Consider the following 18,899-nt stretch of genomic DNA (forward strand, 5'->3'; position numbering starts at 1 on the left):
GTTGGTAACAGGAGCTTTCAGTAAATGAGCAGCAATTGCAAAAGCCCTTTCTCCTGGTTTTGGCTGGGATAGAGTCAATTTCCTTCCTAGTAGCTGGTACAGTGCTGTGGTTTGGATTTAGGATGAGAACAAAGTTGATAACACACCGATGTTTTAGTTGTTGCTAGGTAATGCTTACACTAGTCAAGGACTTTTTAGTTTCCCATGCTCTATCGACTGAGAAGGCTGGAGGTGCACAAGAAGCTGGGAGGGGGCACAGGGGGGGACAGCTGACTCAAACTGGCCAAAGGGACATTCCATACCATGGGACGTCATGCTCAGTACATAAACCGGGGGAAAGCTGGCCGGGGGGGGGGCCGCTGCTCGGGGACTGGCTGGGCATCGGTCAACGGGTCGTGAGCAATTGTACTGTGCATCACTTGCTTTGTGTATTATTATTATTATTATTATTTTATTTCAATTATTAAACTGTTTTTATCTCAACCCACGAGTTTTTCTCACTTGTGCTCTTCCGATTCTCTCCCCCATCCCACCAGCAGGGGGAGTGAGCGAGCGGCTGCGTGGTGCTCAGTTGCCGGCTGAGGTTAAACCACGACACCATCAGAGGCTCAGTGTGTTGGCACAGGCTCAGTCCAGGCACAAGGTACGGCTCTAACATGATGCCAATATGTGTCCTCACACCACACTGGCTCCCCAGCCAAATACAAACCTGACATGGTTTTTGATTCTTGTTTTATAGTGATCAAAAACAATGACACGTTAGAATTTAGCCAAGTCTGCAACTACAAATGTACATGGCATCCTAAATGCTCTCTTACTAGGATATTTTAAAATGGTGTCATACACTATCCCAATTCTGTTGGAAACACTTCTCCTGATGCATCTTTACACTTCATCGGGCTTTTTTCCATGATTAAATCACATCTGTGGGACATGGTCACTCCATGATTAAGCAGCATATTAATGATTTACTACTACACTAGTACTCACCTATATTATATTGCTTAGTAAAATGAAAACACTGAGATTGTTTATTGATCTGCTTTTAAAAAATCTTATAGCCCAAAAAGAAGTAAATACAGACGTTAGACACTGGACTTTACTCAGATTAGTGGATTATCATGCCCAACAGATGTAGATTTGACAAGGTAGCTCTTGGTAAAGGTTTAAAATATCATTTCTGGCCACTTAAATTGCCTTGAAACCACTGAAGTTACGTATTTCATAGAAAGTGATTGATGGCTAGTGACTGAAAAATCAGGTATTTATTGCAAGTGCAATACAGACGTAGATGCCTAACTGATGGCATACAACTCTAAAAACCATGGCCTGGACCCCACAAAAACCAACACACTAAAGATTTCCTTTCAGTGCATGGATTTTATGTGAATGTGACAGCACCACCGAATATTGACTCAACCAGGATATTTAGGGAACAGATTTAATGCTTTTTTGTACTCTTATATTCAGGAAATAAAAAGATATAATATAAGTGAAACCACACAGAAACCATTGCCTCGCTAAGAGGCACATATCAGTGAGATATGTATTGGCACGCTCTGATGGGAAGGAACAAAGAGAAGAGGTCCTGGCATGAGGCTGTGTGCAGTGAAGCTGTGGGTTCTGCCCAGGCTCTGGGCTGCCAGTTCCCTCCCCCTAGAAACCTAACATGACAAATACACCATGTACTTTTGTTAGTCCAGATACAAGCGATTCTTGCATCTTACAGCTACCGCTATTGATCTTACGTCTTGGAAGTCTACCTTTGCACAAGTTTGTTACAACTTGTTTGGAAACCTCTGCCCAGAGCTGTTGCCACCAGTGCCACCCTGACACTGTGATGTGGGTTTAGAGGCTTGCATTGTTTGTGTTGCCAAACCATCTCAGCCCTACTGAGTCTACAGCCAGTATATAAATTTAGCCCATCTCTCAGAGACATGACTGTCAAAAAGGATGCAAGGTGTAGATAGAGATTAAAGGAGCACAAAGTTAAAAAGAAAAAAAGGATTAACTACTCATCAATCCAACAGAAGGGCATGTATTACACAAAGAGGTGAAGCCTGGTACTATTGACAGAAGACTGAAGACACTTGCATATTGTTTTGTTTCAACTCTTGCGTGTGCTAGAAGCTATATGTAAACTTTTCTACAGAGAAGAGCTGATGATTTGTCACTGCAGGTGAGTTACAATACTCCTCTCCCTAGGTCACTGCTGATATCTCTTGAGTATGATTCAGATTTTAGGTGGATTTACTGGGCAGAGACCATCCTTGTGGTCAGTGGAAAGAGACGTATCAGTTTGAAACTCATCAAATTAGGATTGGGGGTGGGATGGAAAAAAAGCACTCTGAAAATCTGAAAAAGAACTCTGAAAAAACTCTGAACTCTAAAAAAAAGGTCTCAGAGACCTAAGATATGATACAGGAAAGATGTAGTCAAAACAGACAGACATAGGCAGGAGTCACCATGATGTCACTCAGCAGTTCCAAAAGTCAGAAGGAGTTAAGGAACGTGGTAGGAGCACATGGCCGAAAGTTCATGCAACACCCAAAACAATGTGAAGTCTCACGTAACTGAAAGAGTAAAGAAGAGAAGGTGGCAGATAAAATTAAAAAAAAAAAGCAGCTTTGTCACTTTCCACAGAGCCCTATAGACGGACTGGCCTTCACAGGAGGGTTTCAGAGAAGCAACGGTGACAAGATCTGAATAAGCAGCCAAGATACCCATTTGGAAAACTTATTTTGAAGGAGGGGAATGAATATTGAGCAAAGACGACTTTACAGTAGTCAAGGTGCAGGATGAAGGACTAGAGCAAGGAGTGGTGTTTCAACTGTTGACACACTGAAGGCATGTTTTTGCTGCAAAGGAGAAGGAAGCTGCAATAGCTGTCAGCAGCCCAGATGCATATGGAGAAGGAGAGTGACCCGAGGTTACAAGTCTGAGTGACAGGGAGGATGTGACGTTATCAAAATCAGAAGTGAAGAGAGATTCGGAAGAAAAAGTACGGAGTTCTGTTTTGGCCAGATTAGGAACGATCTGAAGGCAAAACAACCAGGATTATGTGTCAGGGAGGCAGTCAGATATGCAAGACTAGACAGAACAGAGCAGAGGGTTTAAGAGTTACTGGCAGAGAGATGATAGCCAAATCCGTGTAACTGGATGTTGTCATCCAGGGACGTGGGTACAGAAATCTCCAGGAAAATCAAGGAGTGACTAAATCCCTTCTCTGCCACCTCACAAAGGTTCCTACCTAGTTCCAAAAGAAATTATCTAAAATAGTGCTGCAAAAACATGCATTAAAAAACCTGCCTCTCCATAAAAATCTAAAGATCATACTGTTTCTAAAATTAGGGCAACCACTAAATGAAAGTTAACCCGAACAATAACTTTAGCTAAACTTCAGGTCACATGCATTTAATATAATGAGATGAAGAATATGAAAAGGCCATTCATAATGGAATTCATCGAGTTAGGAATGCCATGCTTAGCTGCCTTATAACATATAATTAATGATCCTATAAAAATCCAGCAGTACGAACTCTCCCGGCTGCCCGCAGAACTGTTCTTTATGCTGGGTAGGGCAAGCAAGCATCTGCTTCCACAAATACTGCCCTTTGAGAAGCTGAAAAGCTTTTTTCCCCTGCTCCGTCAGGGACCACACTGCCATTTCCATGAGATGCTGAGCTTTGAACTGTTACCCGAATCAGACTATAGCATTTGGCAACCCAGTACACATCTGTCATGATAGACTGGTTATTGGTGAAATGTTAAAGAAGAAGTCATTAACTCTTTTCCACTGCTTCTAATACCCTACCTTCCTCTAGATTATTTATAATCCCCACTAAACCCACCCTCTGTTTATAGTCATTTAACACAACAGAGAAATATATACTGTCTGGAGAGCTGTCTTGCCTTATACCACTCCCAACCATTTGGTAGAACAAAAGACGTTCTCTCTCCATCAAAAGGCCTGATCCCTCCTGAAGTCTTGATGCTCAGATTCAAGGTTAAAGGGTTTAAGGCCTGAAGCATCGAGTACCAGAGGAAAGGAAGCCAAATATCAAAAGAAACACAAAAATCAATCCTCTTCACCACAGGAGTAGTGTGAAGAACAAATCAGCTGGGCTGAATCTAAAATTTTCTCTGCGTGACTCCCAAAAATTAGCACTGTTATAAACGTAATGGGTAGTTCTGCAAAGCCTCAGCACTCACGCAAAGCCACAGAGTTCAGCTCAACACACCAGTACGGTCTGAAAGTTTTATGTCAGAATAATTCAGTGGCAAATACACAAAGTCCACTTCAGAGAAAGCGAGAGCTGAAGAGCGAGCAAGAGCACGCGTGCCATTATCTTTGTATGTAGTCTGTATATCTGCAAGTGGCAGAATTTAACATATACTGGAGTTTGCCTTTTGCTTCAATCCTCTGTGTGCTGAAGTGCAGCCAAGGTCACAAGAGGGGTGAGGGAGTGGGTTTTAGCTTAGTGCAGCTGTGGTCATGGCCAGAACAGCAGGGTACAGAGGATTTCTTGCTTAACTTTGTAATATAGAATCATAGAATAGTTTGGGTTGGAAGGGACCTCTAGAAGTCATCTAGTCCAACCCCCCTGCCGTGGGCAGGGACATCTTCAACTAGATCAGGTTGCTCAGAGCCCCGTCCAACCTGACCTGGAATGTGTCCAGGGATGGGGCATCCACCACCTCTCTGCACAACCTGTGCCAGCGCTTCACCACCCTCATTCTTCCTTATATCTACTCTAAATCTACCCCCCTTTAGTTCAAAGCCATTCCCCCTTGTCCTGTCGCAACAGGCCCTGCTAAAAAGTTTGCCGCCATCTTTTTTAGAAGCCCCCTTTAAGTACTGACAGGTTGCAAGAAGGTCTCCCCAAAGCCTTCTCTTCTCTAGGCTGAACAACCCCAACTCTCTCAGCCTTTCTTCATAGGAGAGGTGTTCCACCCCCCTGATCATTTTCGTTGCCCTCCTCTGGACCCGCTCCAACAGGTCCATGTCCTTCTTATGCTGAGGGCTCCAGAGCTGGACGCAGTACTCCAGGTGGGGTCTCACCAGAGCAGAGTAGAGGGGCAGAATCCCCTCCCTCGACCTGCTGGCCACGCTGCTTTGGATGCAGCCCAGGATACGATTGGCCTTCTGGCCTGCGAGCGCACGTTGCTGGCTCATGTCCAGCTTTTCATCCACCAGTACCCCCAATAGCTTTTGTTCTTAGACCTGCCCCATCAGTTCTGATATAAGCTTTTAAATGGCATGAAAGTTGTGCAGGTGGGTTTAAAATCTCCTAATTTAAAACTACCTTCCAGAACATTTTGTTTCATAAGATTTTTCTTAACTTTTCCAACTCAAAAATTTCTAGGACATATGAATATCTAGATTAGACATCACTTTCTCTTCATCCAAGCTTACATATAAAAATAAAAAGTAATAAAATGATATGTCTGAAAAAGTAATCCACTCCAATTTATAAAAATAGAATTCAGGTTTTCAAAATTCAATTCAGGCAGTAAACTAACAGTGTCTACATTTTCCTGTAAAGGAGGCATCTGCAAGTGACTTGCAAAAATGTCTCTCACTGTCTGCAAGTGTTGGCAAAGAACAAACTCCTTCAGGAGATGCATGAATTTTAAATATTTCAACCCAAAGAAAAAAAAACCTCCGAGCATTTTCAGTTCTGATATGTGATATTACAGAACTATACCCATGCAGAAAACTGGCAGGAAATGCAAGTTTTGTGAAAATACCAAAGCACTCCAGCTTTAGCAAGCCAATTTTCACTGATTGCCATCCTATGCTTACCAGCATTTCTAACACCAGCGTTCCTGTGCTTTTTGAAGACCTCACCCACAGGCTGGCTCCAGCTGCCTACGGAAACTACTTATGGTATCTCCTACTTACATCTTATACCTCAAGTCTATCAGTAGGCTTCCTGCTCAAGGTTACTCTGGACTGTAATGGAAATGATGTAATACTGCTGTGTGCAGCATACGTGATCATGAGAACAGAATCAGCATAATTCAGGTAAATGTATGACAGGCAGCTTCAAAACCCTGTCGTAGTTGAAAGTAAACCTGAAAATGAGATTAGTGAAGCAACCAGGTCAGCAGAAATGAACTCCTCGCTTCCCACTCTGATAAGGATCACTGCCTACCTTAAAAATAAATAAATAAATAAATAAATAAATATGCATGCACAGATATGTGTAAAAAATTGCTGCACCCCATTCAGCAATAAGCTTTCAGTAACCACATCAGGAAAAAAGCCTTCACCCTGTGCAAGAAAACCTACAACCTTCAGAGTCTGCACGTGGGACTAAGGAAGCAAAAATGCGTATCTAACTCCAACTCTACTCTCCTGTTACATCACAACAGACTCCGGCAGCCATCTGTGAAGGGATGCTGTGCCTATATATAGTCAGACAACGCCATGAGAGAAAGAAAAACTCATATCTGCACCTAATTCAGCATTTGCACTATTGGCAGATCTGCAAGCACTTTTTTTACCGGCCAAACAAGTGTTCGCTCCACAAATATCCTATCTAAAAATGATACAAACTTCAATGTAAAATTATCTGGAACAAGAAAGTAACTTGGGTGTTAAAAGGAGCACTAACAAGTGGGTAAGTGGCTTCCAGATACACAGATTTTATGGGCCATTTGCAAGCACAGTTGATTTCAGCCCAATTTAATGTGCCAGTCTGCCAAAACAGCAAATAGATAAAAAAAGTCCCAACAAGCTGTATTCAATACATTCCTAAAAGTTGGCCAAGTACTATATGGACACACCTCAAGAGACCAAGGACAACTCATAGATGAACTGAAGCCTGAGAGGTTCTGGACAACGAGCCAGTCGCAGCACTGGTGATGGTTTCCTCCAGAGGCTCAGGACAAGAGTAACAGGAGGTGACACATTCCAGCATGAAGAAGAACTGACAAGAAAACTCCAAATAGGAAACAAAATGGGTGCTACCATTGCCACTGGTTTTTAAATATCAGTTCCTTTCAAAAACCGGAGTAATGGGGCCAGCGCAAGTCAGGTCAGAGGTGGCAGAGCTGTGTGATTGCGTGTGATTTTTATTTTATTTTTAAATTAGTTGGAGGGGGGGATTGTGTGAATAAACCTGGCTATGCCTGGGACAGCAGGGGGAGCTGCGAGTCTGCGTTCCTCTGCAAGTCTATTTAATTCCATTGACTATTTGGACAAAAACACAGAAGTATGCTTGCACATCACCATAGAAAGATTCCTGCATGTCTAACAAGCCACAAAAAAAAAAATCGAGTTCACAACAAAGCATTAAACAAGGAGCAAGAGATAACTGTCACCTTCTCTCACAAGATAATAAAAATAGTTACACCATAAACATAAAAATCTTTTAAAAGACCCCTGACAGCATTCCCTCCTGGAACTATCACCATAGCAATGAGCATTCAAACAGGGGGAAGGTACTGCTGAATTCTGTGTTTGATATTTTCAACTAACTAAAAATACAAACTGGAAAAAATACACACGGGTGATATAGAATGAAGCACACAAACATAAAACACCTCCAACAAAATTAAAGGTGGCAAATTCCACCTGCAAATCTTTAATACTCCAGGAAAGAAATCCTTTAACCAGGTAGCATACCTTGAAAGAGTGCCTGCAGATAACTGTAAACCCATCTGATAGCTGCTGTATCCAGCAATTCCTATTTACAACATTTCGCACAGGTCAGTGTAGAGGTGCAGTGGCAGTATTGTGTGAAAGCTGAGGAAAAGACGCATGTTAGAGAGAAGGCAATAGAAGCTGTACCGGCAGAGCTGTATAGGAAACCTAAGAACTGGAAAAGCAGGGAACCTTGTATGTTAAGATTTAGGCATGCAGCACAACTCTGGGGAGGGGTACTTGCAAAGTACCAAACCGTATCTCCTCTAGTTGGTGCCATTAAATAGGTCTTAGTTCCATGACATTCAGATCCAAAGTTAAGATTACATAAAGGAGAGAAGAGTGGATTGTTTCAAAAATTCCTCTCCCAGATGCATACGTCAGGACCACACACAAAAGCAGGTGCCGGGTGTATGGATCCTACTGAATACGCATGGAGTGGGTACTTGAGCATGTACCAAGCACCTGCGTGTGGGAGATGGAAAGCGCTTTGTAAAAGGCTGTTTTATGCTAAACAAATGCATCAGGTTATGGTTTTATTTTGAATATTTTAAAGCATCTCGCACACTGGGGCAAACTTGAAAAGAACTTATACAGACAACCAGACAACTTGCCATTAATTGTACAAGTTACTATCTCCATAGCTGAAAATTGCCTGTGGGCTCACTTAGGAGCACTCCAAGCTACTGAAAACCATCCTCAGTAAAACCTGCTCTGACTGCTGCACCTTAGAGAACTGGAGATCCTGCATCTGAAGACCCTTCAGGTCCCACGTGCCGGCCCAGGTGCAAGCAGGCAAAGGGACAGACACATTTCTTCCCAACAGCTCCTCAACATGCCCAGCAGGGAAGTGACAAATTCAACACGGCAAATTCATACCGGGACCATCCAAAGAGGCTGAGATGGACAACGCTTGCTGACTTTGATAATGAAAAAACTATAATGGCACATTTAGAAGAGAAAATGAAACAGGCATCCATCAGAAAATTTGGCTATAGTTTGCAGTAGTCCCCAAGGTAAAAGTTTTCCTTTTCACAGACAGCCAGACTATGACCAAAATTTGTATCAGAAATCAAACTCTGTACTGTATTTGCTTGTGGAATCTTTTTTTCCCTTTTCAAGGAGGGAAAAAAATTAATCCCTACAGGGGATGACAAGATGCCTTTTAAAGTACATATCTCATTTCTGACTACAATTACCTTTCAATAGCCTGGCACAGCTGCACGCTCCTATTTGCTTTTTGTTTTTCATTAAGGGCTCCTTTATTATTTGTACCCATCCTGTAGCATTTATGCCTGGCAGTGATGCACATTCCCTTGCCTATGATTCTTCCCACAGACAGTAGAGAATAAATTGCAATTAGGTTTTCGTAATTGTAGATAATTAACTCAAAATGAGCTGTTAATTATAAAAAAACCCTATGTTTTTCAGTTCTTGATTATATTATTTATTTTACTTATAAACTCCAATACCTCATTTCAGCAAGTTTAGTATTTTAAAGGACTTTCACCATTTCCTTTAAAATACCAGGACTTTTTTAAGGTAAGTTTTGCTTATTTGAAGACTGAAACCAAGTTTCATGCTGTGAGGTTTGCTAGAGGAGCTCTCATGTATGAACTGGAAGTCAGAGAGGGCTGGTTTTCCATTAGGGTTCTGATAGCATTTGCTGTAACAAGAACCGTTTGGCAGTCAATTAAAAAACAAATAATTAAAAAAACCCATCAACATCCCACCCCAAGAAAAAACAAAAAAAAAAACAAAAAAGAGACTGTTAAAAAAAAGGATGTATTCCTACCAGTTCTTCATCCTTTCTAAACTCTAGACACACACTTGCACACTCTTTCTCGATACTGAAGAAAACATTACTTACATATTCAAATGCATAAAAGAGACAAATGGACTTGTCTTCCATAGCCTCTTTCAGCCTTACATTAGAGTAAATTATTTAGGGGGCATTCATCTGGTAACCTTTGTGAAACTGAAGATGGCATACAGGAAGAAAAACTTCCAAGTGTTTTGCTGCCAAACTTTGGAACCAGCTGGCATGGCAAATTGAGACTGCACAAACATGTACTAACTTTGAAAAATTACAGTAAATTAAACCAGGGAATGAAGAGCGGGTGGGGAACCTTTCGAAATCTGGAACTCTCATTTTGTTAACGGCACAGGTTTTCCTCCTTTTCCCTGCTAGGCTATGTAGATTTTTGCAGGTTTTTGATAAACTGTTGCCAAGATGCCCTACAGATATTCTAGGTTACATTTTTCTTCCAAGGGGCTTAATGCTACTGCATCTTAAACATATCGTGACTCTCTATCTCTTTTGTTACAGTGATCACACTTTGATCACTTCAGTCTGTGCGAAAACAAAACAAAAAAAGCATTAGAATACAATGAGGATATGCCAGTAACTCACAGGAGCCAAACACCTGGTTAAGCAGTGAAGTATTCCAAGCAAACTAATAACTGCTGTAATTCCGGAGAAAGAAGTCTTACCCTTTTTCAGTGAAGAGGGATCTCAAAAAAATAAAATACAATCAGTATCACTTGAGGTTAAAAAAAAAAAAAAGTATTGGACCCTTAGTTTATAAATAAATTAACAGTACTTCCAGTATTCTCATAGTGGAGAGAAAAGCTTATTATTTTAAAGTCTTCTCTTGTCACTAAGGAAGGGGCCATTCAAAGGACAGCTGCTCTTTTTGTCCACCAAACAGGGGATACTTTGGTCAAAAGAACATCTATAATTAAAGCAGAGAACAAGAAGCTGTTACTTTATGAGAAAGGGAGAAAAACCCTGTCAAATCCACAGTTTTTATTTGTTGCTTTTCTAATAAGCCTGAATCTTCTCCCAGTGGTAACAGGAAACGCGACAGGGTGGGACAGAAAGAAAACACAATAATGTATTGATTAAAGTTTTAAATAACATGCAAAATTGAGATAAAGAGCTAAATATTGGCTTAACTCTACTTCCAGTTATTTCAGTGGTAGTTTGCTCTGATCATACTGCAGCAGAGGTGCAACACATTGTTTAAAAAACAAGTAACTGTCACCAATTGTAAAAGATCATTTCTATCTGGGAGTTAAAGGATCATGTATTTTTTACATCAGGTCCAAATCAAGACTAAAGAGATGTTTTGATCTTAATTGAAAAAATAACAAGCAGTACCTAGAACAAAGAACAAAAGCTACGATTCTGTGAAAACTCCATTTTGCACTGGGCTAGGTTAGTGTCCTTAAGAGATGACACACAAAACCTGAGACCTCTACAGGAAGTCAACCCCTCAACCTTGAGTAATAACAGATCAGCATACCTATTGATTTGACTCATAAAACGCCAACAGCCAATGAATTTTACCTTTCCTGCAGAAAAAAGCTCTTAATCTGAAACAAACACATGAACAAATACACTTGGCAGCCAACAGCACACTGTCAAGAAGATATACCAATACTGTGAAGTACTTAGAAGTGAAGAGAGAAATTACCTGAGCCCCATGCTGTTGCCGTTCATCATCAGAGCAAGTTCTCCAGGTGCTTCATCAATGGGCACATCTTCTGAACCTGGTATGCAGCCTCTAAACCTGAAAAAGCAGAGTTAGCTGGTTTTGCAGCTCCAGGAACTCTCCACAAAAAGGTGAGCTGTGTGTCTACAAACAGGGCACTTAATCACGTTAAATGCAGAAGCTTTCACAACTGTTTTCACACTTTCAGATATACTTTTGTATTGAAAGGCTGAGTTATGTCCAGTGCCTTTGCTTCTAAGGGTTTCCATTGGGAAAAAGATTAGAAAATTTTCATTTGCTCATTTCCAAGGACCTGCTCCCTTAAGAAAATGGTCACAGTATCCAATAACAAACATCCTTGCTGGGCTCAGCTTACAGCTCCAGCAGCACCAGAGCTCAAAGGCATCATGTGTAAACGGCATAAAATGTACAATTTGTTCGAGATGGTTGTGTCTCCTGAAAGTATGGGCCCACAGATGATGCTCCATTTTTAACAGACTACCCCACCTTTTTCTTTCTCTCCAGTGAAGATAGAAAAGTCAACATTAGAGGCACTTCTCCCTTTTCACTTGAATAAAATTCCCGTTTCCAGGATTTACCCGTATTTGTCTACTCTGGTGTGGTTGGCATCAGGAGTCACTGAACTGCCCCTTTCCCTGCACACACACCATTTTTGATAGCCGAGCAACTATTTCACATAGAGAGAAACTGCAAACTGAAAGTACTATGCTCGCTTGAGGCTAAGTAGGGAAATGTGGGATATTATAATGCAGTTATGATGCAGCGTGGCCAAAAAAAAGGATCAATTCATACTTTCCCTAAAAGAGCAGAAGAGTTAACAGCCAAAAATTACAAATTGTCAGACCTTTTACTTGTCATTCACTGACAATACTTTCAGCAGCTCAGAATGGACTTTAACCAGCACTCCACCCATGCAGAAGGACAGACAAAAATAAACACTATCTGGAAATGGATTTTTGTTGCATTCGTTTTTAAAACTGTCATTATGTTAAGAGATAAACTAGGTTAGAGCCTCCTGACAATGAAGCAAAGTGTATTTGAGCTTAGCTAAACAATTTTTTATTGTTTGTAGTATATAAAATTACCCTGTTATCAAGTGCAAAAGTGAATTATACACCTAGAACTGAAACAGAACTGTAACGCCCAAGATACTAACATGTAAATATCAAACATTCAATTCTAAAGAGACTGAGTATTTCTTAAAAGCAAGCACTCTATATTCTAGTTGCTTTTTTTAGAGAGAATATGGCAAATGTGCTTTCATCTGCACCTCTGAAAAGAGATCACAAAAATACTGAGTTCTCAGATTGATCATATATGATTTTCTTGCATAGAATTCTTTTAGGTAACTAGAGCTCTGTAAACCATTAAGTTTTTTTCAGGAAAAAAATGGCTAAAATAGGCATATTAACAAGCACATCATTATCGATATATTTAAGGTCCATTTTTTTCTGGGCTTATGGTGCCTCAAATGCTGAAAAATATCCATTAGAAACAAAAACACCAAAAACCTCAGTCTGCATGTCCTTCATATTCTACTTGTTTTTCATTAGAGGGACGCATGCATAGAATTAAGGTATTTGATGATTAAGAATCCATCTGTTCCTACTTAATTCTCACCTGAAGTCATAATCCTTTGTTTGTGACCTCAGCCATTTTCAACACACACAACTGTGATTGCCTTTAAGACAGGCGTTTTTAAAGCCATATAAACACGTTATTTGTAATGTAAGCCACAATCCAAGACAACAAACAAAAGACCACCTAAATTACAGTATTCTCTTTTAGAGTTTGAAAAGTAACCAGGGGGGGCTGGGTTTAAGAAGAGAAAGTGATATATTCCTCCATGGTGGTTATAATATGTGAATGTACGAAGTGGGTCATGTAACGCAGACTCTTACGGGATGCTGTCCACAGTTGCCATATTAAAAAAGTATCGAAATAAGCATCCTTGTGAAACACCTCCTGTTGCTTCTAAAAGACTGCTAGATTTTCCCCATTGCTATCCCTTCCTCATGCTGAAATGTTAGTATGCAACTGAGTTACACTGGCTAATTCAACTTGCTTTAACCCGCTCCCTTTCACTGTTCCTCTCCGCTCTAGTAACACGATACCAATAAACCAGCTTCTCCCTCTTTTCCAGAGTCCCCATTTACATTGTCAGGAAGCTGTTATCTCACCTCCTGCAACAAGCTCATGGGCCTTTCAAGCCACATTCTATATTTCTATGGTTATTGCCTTTCCCTTCTTCTAGTTTTTAAGCGCATCTTCTGCCTCAGTCTTGGCATTCTCCCTTCCACAAACATCACTGGAAAGAAAATGTCCTTGCTACACAGGGCTCCCTTCCCTTTCCATACATATATATGGAAAAAAATATATATTCTATATACATAAAAAATTATCTCCATCTTTTCTGTAAGACACACTTCTTCCAGTCCCTGCCTAGGAAGGTGCAATACTTCAAAACTGACCTCTCCAAGGAAAGAAGGGGGAATGCCACATCTATGTCATCCACGCTCACACTGCTCTCTTGCCAAATGTCTATATTCCTTGAAGTGCCTGCACTAAGATCAACCAGTCATTTTCTTCTACTGCTTCTCTTATCCTACCTAGTCTTTTAGCACTGCTTTTCTTGTGCCTTTCTTTCTACCACATACTGTTTTCCTCTGCTGTTTTCCACAGCTGTCATGCTGTTTCCCAACAGTATATGCTAATATACTAAAAAGTCTCCTCTCCTCTAAATCACTGTTAGAGAGCATTTGTGCCACAGGTATTGCCTATCTTATCAGTTCTGTTCTCCCGCTTTAATTATTGCCCATGTCTTCATTAGAAATTTTAGGGTTTTTTTTAAAACTCTAAGTCTCAAAATCACCTGTTATAATCCATACGGGATTGGTGTAGTTGTTGTTGTTTTAGGAGCAGTTTTGCTTCTTGCTTAGCCAACAAATGTTGGAGTCGTTCCTTTTCAATTTCCAGCTCCATTTTCTGCAGAAGCAGCTTCTGCCTTCTTTCTTCATATAACCTTTTAGCCTGCTCTGTTTCTTTAGGCCCTGAGTCCGCGCTGTCATTCAGCCCAGAAACTCGAGAGCACCTAGAATAATCGCAGGTTTTGTGAACTGCCCCAGAGTGTCTTCTAGGTACCTGGCTGACATGGTGGCTCTCTTGCACGCTCCCTGAGCTCCCTACATGCCTGCAGGCACAATCGTGACTCACTTGCTGAGGGCATGTGCTCTGAAATTCATTTCCTTTCTGGTCCATCTCCTCAGCTGGTTTTACATGGCGAGGGCTCCTCTGCTTGGCTGGGGAAATCATGTTGTTACACTTTTTGTGCAAGCCATTTTCTACTGGATAGTCCTTCAGACACTCCTGATGGTTGTAATGGGTTTCAGTCCTGTAATCGTGGTTATTCCTGCAAGGCTGAGACAATGCAACAAGGGCTGGGCTTCCAGCCTTTGATGCTCTACTGTTCTTATAAAAAGTTTGAGGTCCCCCAATACCCAAGTAAGAACCATCTAGCTCCAAAGACGGTTGTTGGCATGAGCTCTTCTTACTGGATACCTGCAATAAGAGAAACAATTTACTGTGAATTACCAAAATTTATCTTTGCTCATTAATTTCACTTGGTAAATGTGCTCTCTCAGAAATAGACTTGCTGCATCATGCTGATGGACATACAGCCAAACCCGAGAAAATGTTTCTCAGAAGACAGACACAAATCTGCTATCAAATCTACATTTCATTCCATCTACACAAGTGTAATAAATGTAAAACTACTGCCTGCAGGATCCTCAGCATAAAATGAGTCGCTTTAGAGTATCAAGTAGTTGTGAGCATCTAGGGTTACATAAAATCAACTTGAAGAGTGGTAAAAAACATTAAATGTTAATGTTTGAAAATGTTTAATTTTGAATACTGAGCCAAAAAATCCATTCAGCCACTATAAATACTCTTTGATTGGCCATTACACAGCAGGAGATTTGATGTAAAACATTTCACCTTGCACTGAATGGGATATTACTTACTGCTGAAAATTTGAGAGAGTTTTTGAAATATCTTTACAGAAACACAGATAAAAACCAACTACTTTCTGTAAAAAACGGTTGTACGTCAAAAGCTGTCATTTAAATACAAAACATGTTAAAATTCAGCTATAAACATAAGTGATTTTTCAATTAAGCTGGGCAAGTGATTATACTCTGATAAAACTCTGAAGAAAGCAAGCAACTGTAATTCACATTTGTCAACCCAGTGCAAGCAAATTCTAGTGGTTTTGTTATACTTGTGGATATCATGTAACAGACATCAAAATCCTACTTACATCCTGGAGTGCCTTTGCACTATGGGTCATCTAGGCAGTTAAGCATTTGAGTTTTTATGCACATCAGAACAGCGGTGAATCAGGCACTCGCATTTCTTTTGCTAGACCTGTGCATTAATTTCAATAATATACTGAATTTAAACTCCTGCAGCCTTTGGGACCTTTCACAAAGATCTAATTGTTTTAATTACAGAAGCCAGGTTTGTTAAAGATAACAAAACCACTACAGTGAAAGTGGTTTAGCAGGGAAAGAAACCTTTCCAACATCCTTCGCTCTAAACTGGAGAGAGATGGATTTGATGGGTGGACTGTCCGGTGGGTGAGGAATTGGTTATATGGTCACATCCAGAGGGTAGTGGTCAACGGCTCAATGTCCAGATGGAGATTGGTGACAAGTGCTGTCCCGCAGGGGTCTGTATTGGGATGGGTACTGTTTAATATCTTCATCAATGCCATACACAGTGGGATCGAGTGCACCCTCAGCAAGTTTGCAGGTGACACCAAGCTGAGTGGTGCGGTTGACACACCAGAGGGACGGGATGCCATCCAGAGGGACCTGGACAAGCTGGAGAAGTGGGCCTGTGTGAACCTCATGAGGTTTAACAAGGCCAAGTGCAAGGTCCTGCACCTGGGTCGGGGCAACCCCCAGTATCAATGCAGGCTGGGGGATGAAGGGATTGAGAGCAGCCCTGCCGAGAAGGACTTGGGGTACTGGTGGATGAAAAGCTGGACATGAGCCAGCAACGGGCGCTCACAGCCCAGAAGGCCAATCGTATCCTGGGCTGCATCCCAAGAAGCGTGGCCAGCAGGTCTAGGGGGGTGATTCTGCCCCTCTACTCTGCTCTGCTGAGACCCCACCTGGAGTACTGCATCCAGCTCTGGAGCCCTCAGCATAAGAAAGACACAGACCTGTTGGAGCAGGTCCAGAAGAGGGCCACAAAAATGACAAGGGGGATGGAACACCTCTCCTATGAAGAAAGGCTGAGAGAGTTGGGGTTGTTCAGCCTAGAGAAGAGAAGGCTTCGGGGAGACCTTCTTGCAACCTGTCAGTACTTAAAGGGGGCTTCTAAAAAAGATGGCGGCAAACTTTTTAGCAGGGCCTGTTGCGACAGGACAAGGGGGAACGGCTTTAAACTAAAGGGGGGTAGACTTAGACTAGATAGAAGGAAGAAATTTTTTACGCTGAGGGTGGTGAAACACTGTGACAGGTTGCCCAGAGAGGTGGTGGATGCCCCATCCCTGGACACATTCTAGGTCAGGTTGGACGGGGCTCTGAGCAACCTGATCTAGTTGAAGATGTCCCTGCCCACGGCAGGGGGGTTGGACTAGATGACCTTTAGAGGTCCCTTCCAACCCAAACTATTCTATGATTCTATGAAATTTGGTATCCACTGATGGAAAGAAAAGTATTATTTGCATTCCGGCAACACTTACAATAGATAGGTATTGTCCACATAGAGTGGAAGACAGCAAGCCCCAAACCACTAGAACTTAGGAATGCAAGCAAGTGTCCAGCAATGATTAGAAGAGAGATATAATCCAAATCTATGCAGTGTTTATATGTATAATTTAAATTCTTTTTTATAAATAAACAAAATACCAAATATATTCTGCTGCCCTTCAAGACAACCAATTACAAGTTTCTTGTAGACTTCACAGAATGTAGATTAACATGGATTAGCACCTGAATACTGATATTTTATTATTTCCAATTTTGTGGATACAAATATATCCTCTCTGCCATGTGATTGAAAGCCAAGGATGTCATGTTTTGCCCCAAAGGGCCCAGTGAGTTGGAAGCATTTGCATTAATGTCAGTGGTAAATGTCTGAGGAAAGCCCGGTGCTTGGACTGGGTGAAAAGTGCAGGACATTAAATATTTTAAAGTCAGAGTGGCTGGCAGGGCAACTGAGCAGAAATGCAACATGCTGCCAAAAAGACAGAGTTTTGTTATTTATTATTTGTAGTGTGCCATCCTTGTCTGCAGTATTTTCTAGACAAATAAAGGCTACAAAGCCCTTTTAATCTAAATTAGATAATACATAAAGGGATGACCAGCAACAGGAAGAAATATTACAGAAATGGTAAAGAAAGACAATCCTGTGGTTACACGCCATCTCTTGTTTCCTACCTCCTCACCTGCTTCTGCTAGCATAGCATTTAGGGCACCAACAGAAAGAGTCTTTCAAGGTGGCCAGTTTCACAGCCTCCTGTTACAGCAGAAGGTGGCAGACCTGAAGACATTCTTAGGACCCTATCAGAGCTGGCAGCTCAGGGTGGTCTACAGAAAGCATACACATACCCTTCCACAGCCCAGAAACAGAAGTAAAAAGGAACAAAAAAAGAAGACTCAAAAGATGAAATAACTGAGAATTTCTTTATTTTAGCAGTTTCTTTTATTGACTGAAGAGACAAGAGAATGTTAAGAAATCTATGCACATGAATGAAGACGGTACAAAATAATCATCAGGAGCAGGTTTAAGAATAAAGGCCCACATCGCAAATTAACTTCATGGCTGAGACCCTATTAAGAGTCCCTGAAGGCCCTAAAAGAGAGGTACCAGTTAGCATTTGTTGACCTTGGCCGCCATTAAATCTGCCCTGATGGTCTCAGAAATGGCATTGACATTTAAAGACTTCATAACAAGGCAGAGAATGTTTAATGTTATTTCACAGTTACAATATGTTTGCAGGGGGGAAAATTCTCATTAATGTCATTGAATGCGAGTGAGGTTTTTTTAATTCCTTTAGAAGAAGGAGGTCATGTTAGGCAGAAGACTGAGTTCCAACATGCCTTTGATGGCTACTCAGTACTTTGCAGGGTCTAACCCCAAAGAAAAATTAACTATTGGGAATCAGAAGTCAAGAACTTTTTTAGCAATTTGTGTTTTTCTGTTAATGCTTTAATTGAAAACTACATCTGGATGGTAGAGGCTGCAGGGAAAACAGACTGACATTTACACTTATGAGGGATCAGATGAGACCAGAGCATGCCATGACAGATCTGTAAGATGCAGGCCAGGTGAAGGGGAAAAGCAAAAAAAAACCCCAAACATTCCAAAGACCTACCTACTACCGTGAGTCTAAAGATGCACAAGCATAAGGAATTGGGTAATTTTACAAGATGAGTTTAAGAAAGATATTGCCTACGGGACACATGGAAACCATGACAGACCATGATGGAACAGCTGTGCTTTCCCCTCTGTGGTGCTCTTCCAGGCTTGCTGTACTGTATTTAAAGATACAACTTCCTTTAACTGAGGCTTAAACAAACAAACAAACTCAGACTGCTCCTTGCAACATATGGAGTTAATAAGACTTGATCAGATGCGAAATTCTTGCATGGAAACAAGGAGATATTAAAAAATAATTCAAATAATCTTTAGAAGGGTTTAAAGAGGAAGACATGTGG

At 41.1% G+C, this 18,899-nt stretch overlaps 1 protein-coding gene across 5 annotated transcripts in view; it reads right to left on the reverse strand.

The window, feature by feature from the left end:
• LOC143172505 (protein hinderin-like) overlaps window positions 1-18,899 on the reverse strand; it is a 190,100-nt gene that overhangs the window by 56,390 nt on the left and 114,811 nt on the right. For all 5 annotated transcript variants that reach the window (XM_076362050.1, XM_076362054.1, XM_076362053.1 and 2 more), the window contains 2 exons: window positions 14,042-14,727; window positions 11,131-11,226 (listed from right to left, as the gene is read on the reverse strand). In XM_076362050.1, the coding sequence (XP_076218165.1) occupies window positions 11,131-11,226; window positions 14,042-14,727 (782 nt within the window). The remainder of the gene's footprint in view (window positions 1-11,130; window positions 11,227-14,041; window positions 14,728-18,899) is intronic.

Source organism: Aptenodytes patagonicus, chromosome Z, assembly GCF_965638725.1.
Source record: "Aptenodytes patagonicus chromosome Z, bAptPat1.pri.cur, whole genome shotgun sequence".
In the NCBI taxonomy this organism is placed as follows: domain Eukaryota; kingdom Metazoa; phylum Chordata; class Aves; order Sphenisciformes; family Spheniscidae; genus Aptenodytes; species Aptenodytes patagonicus.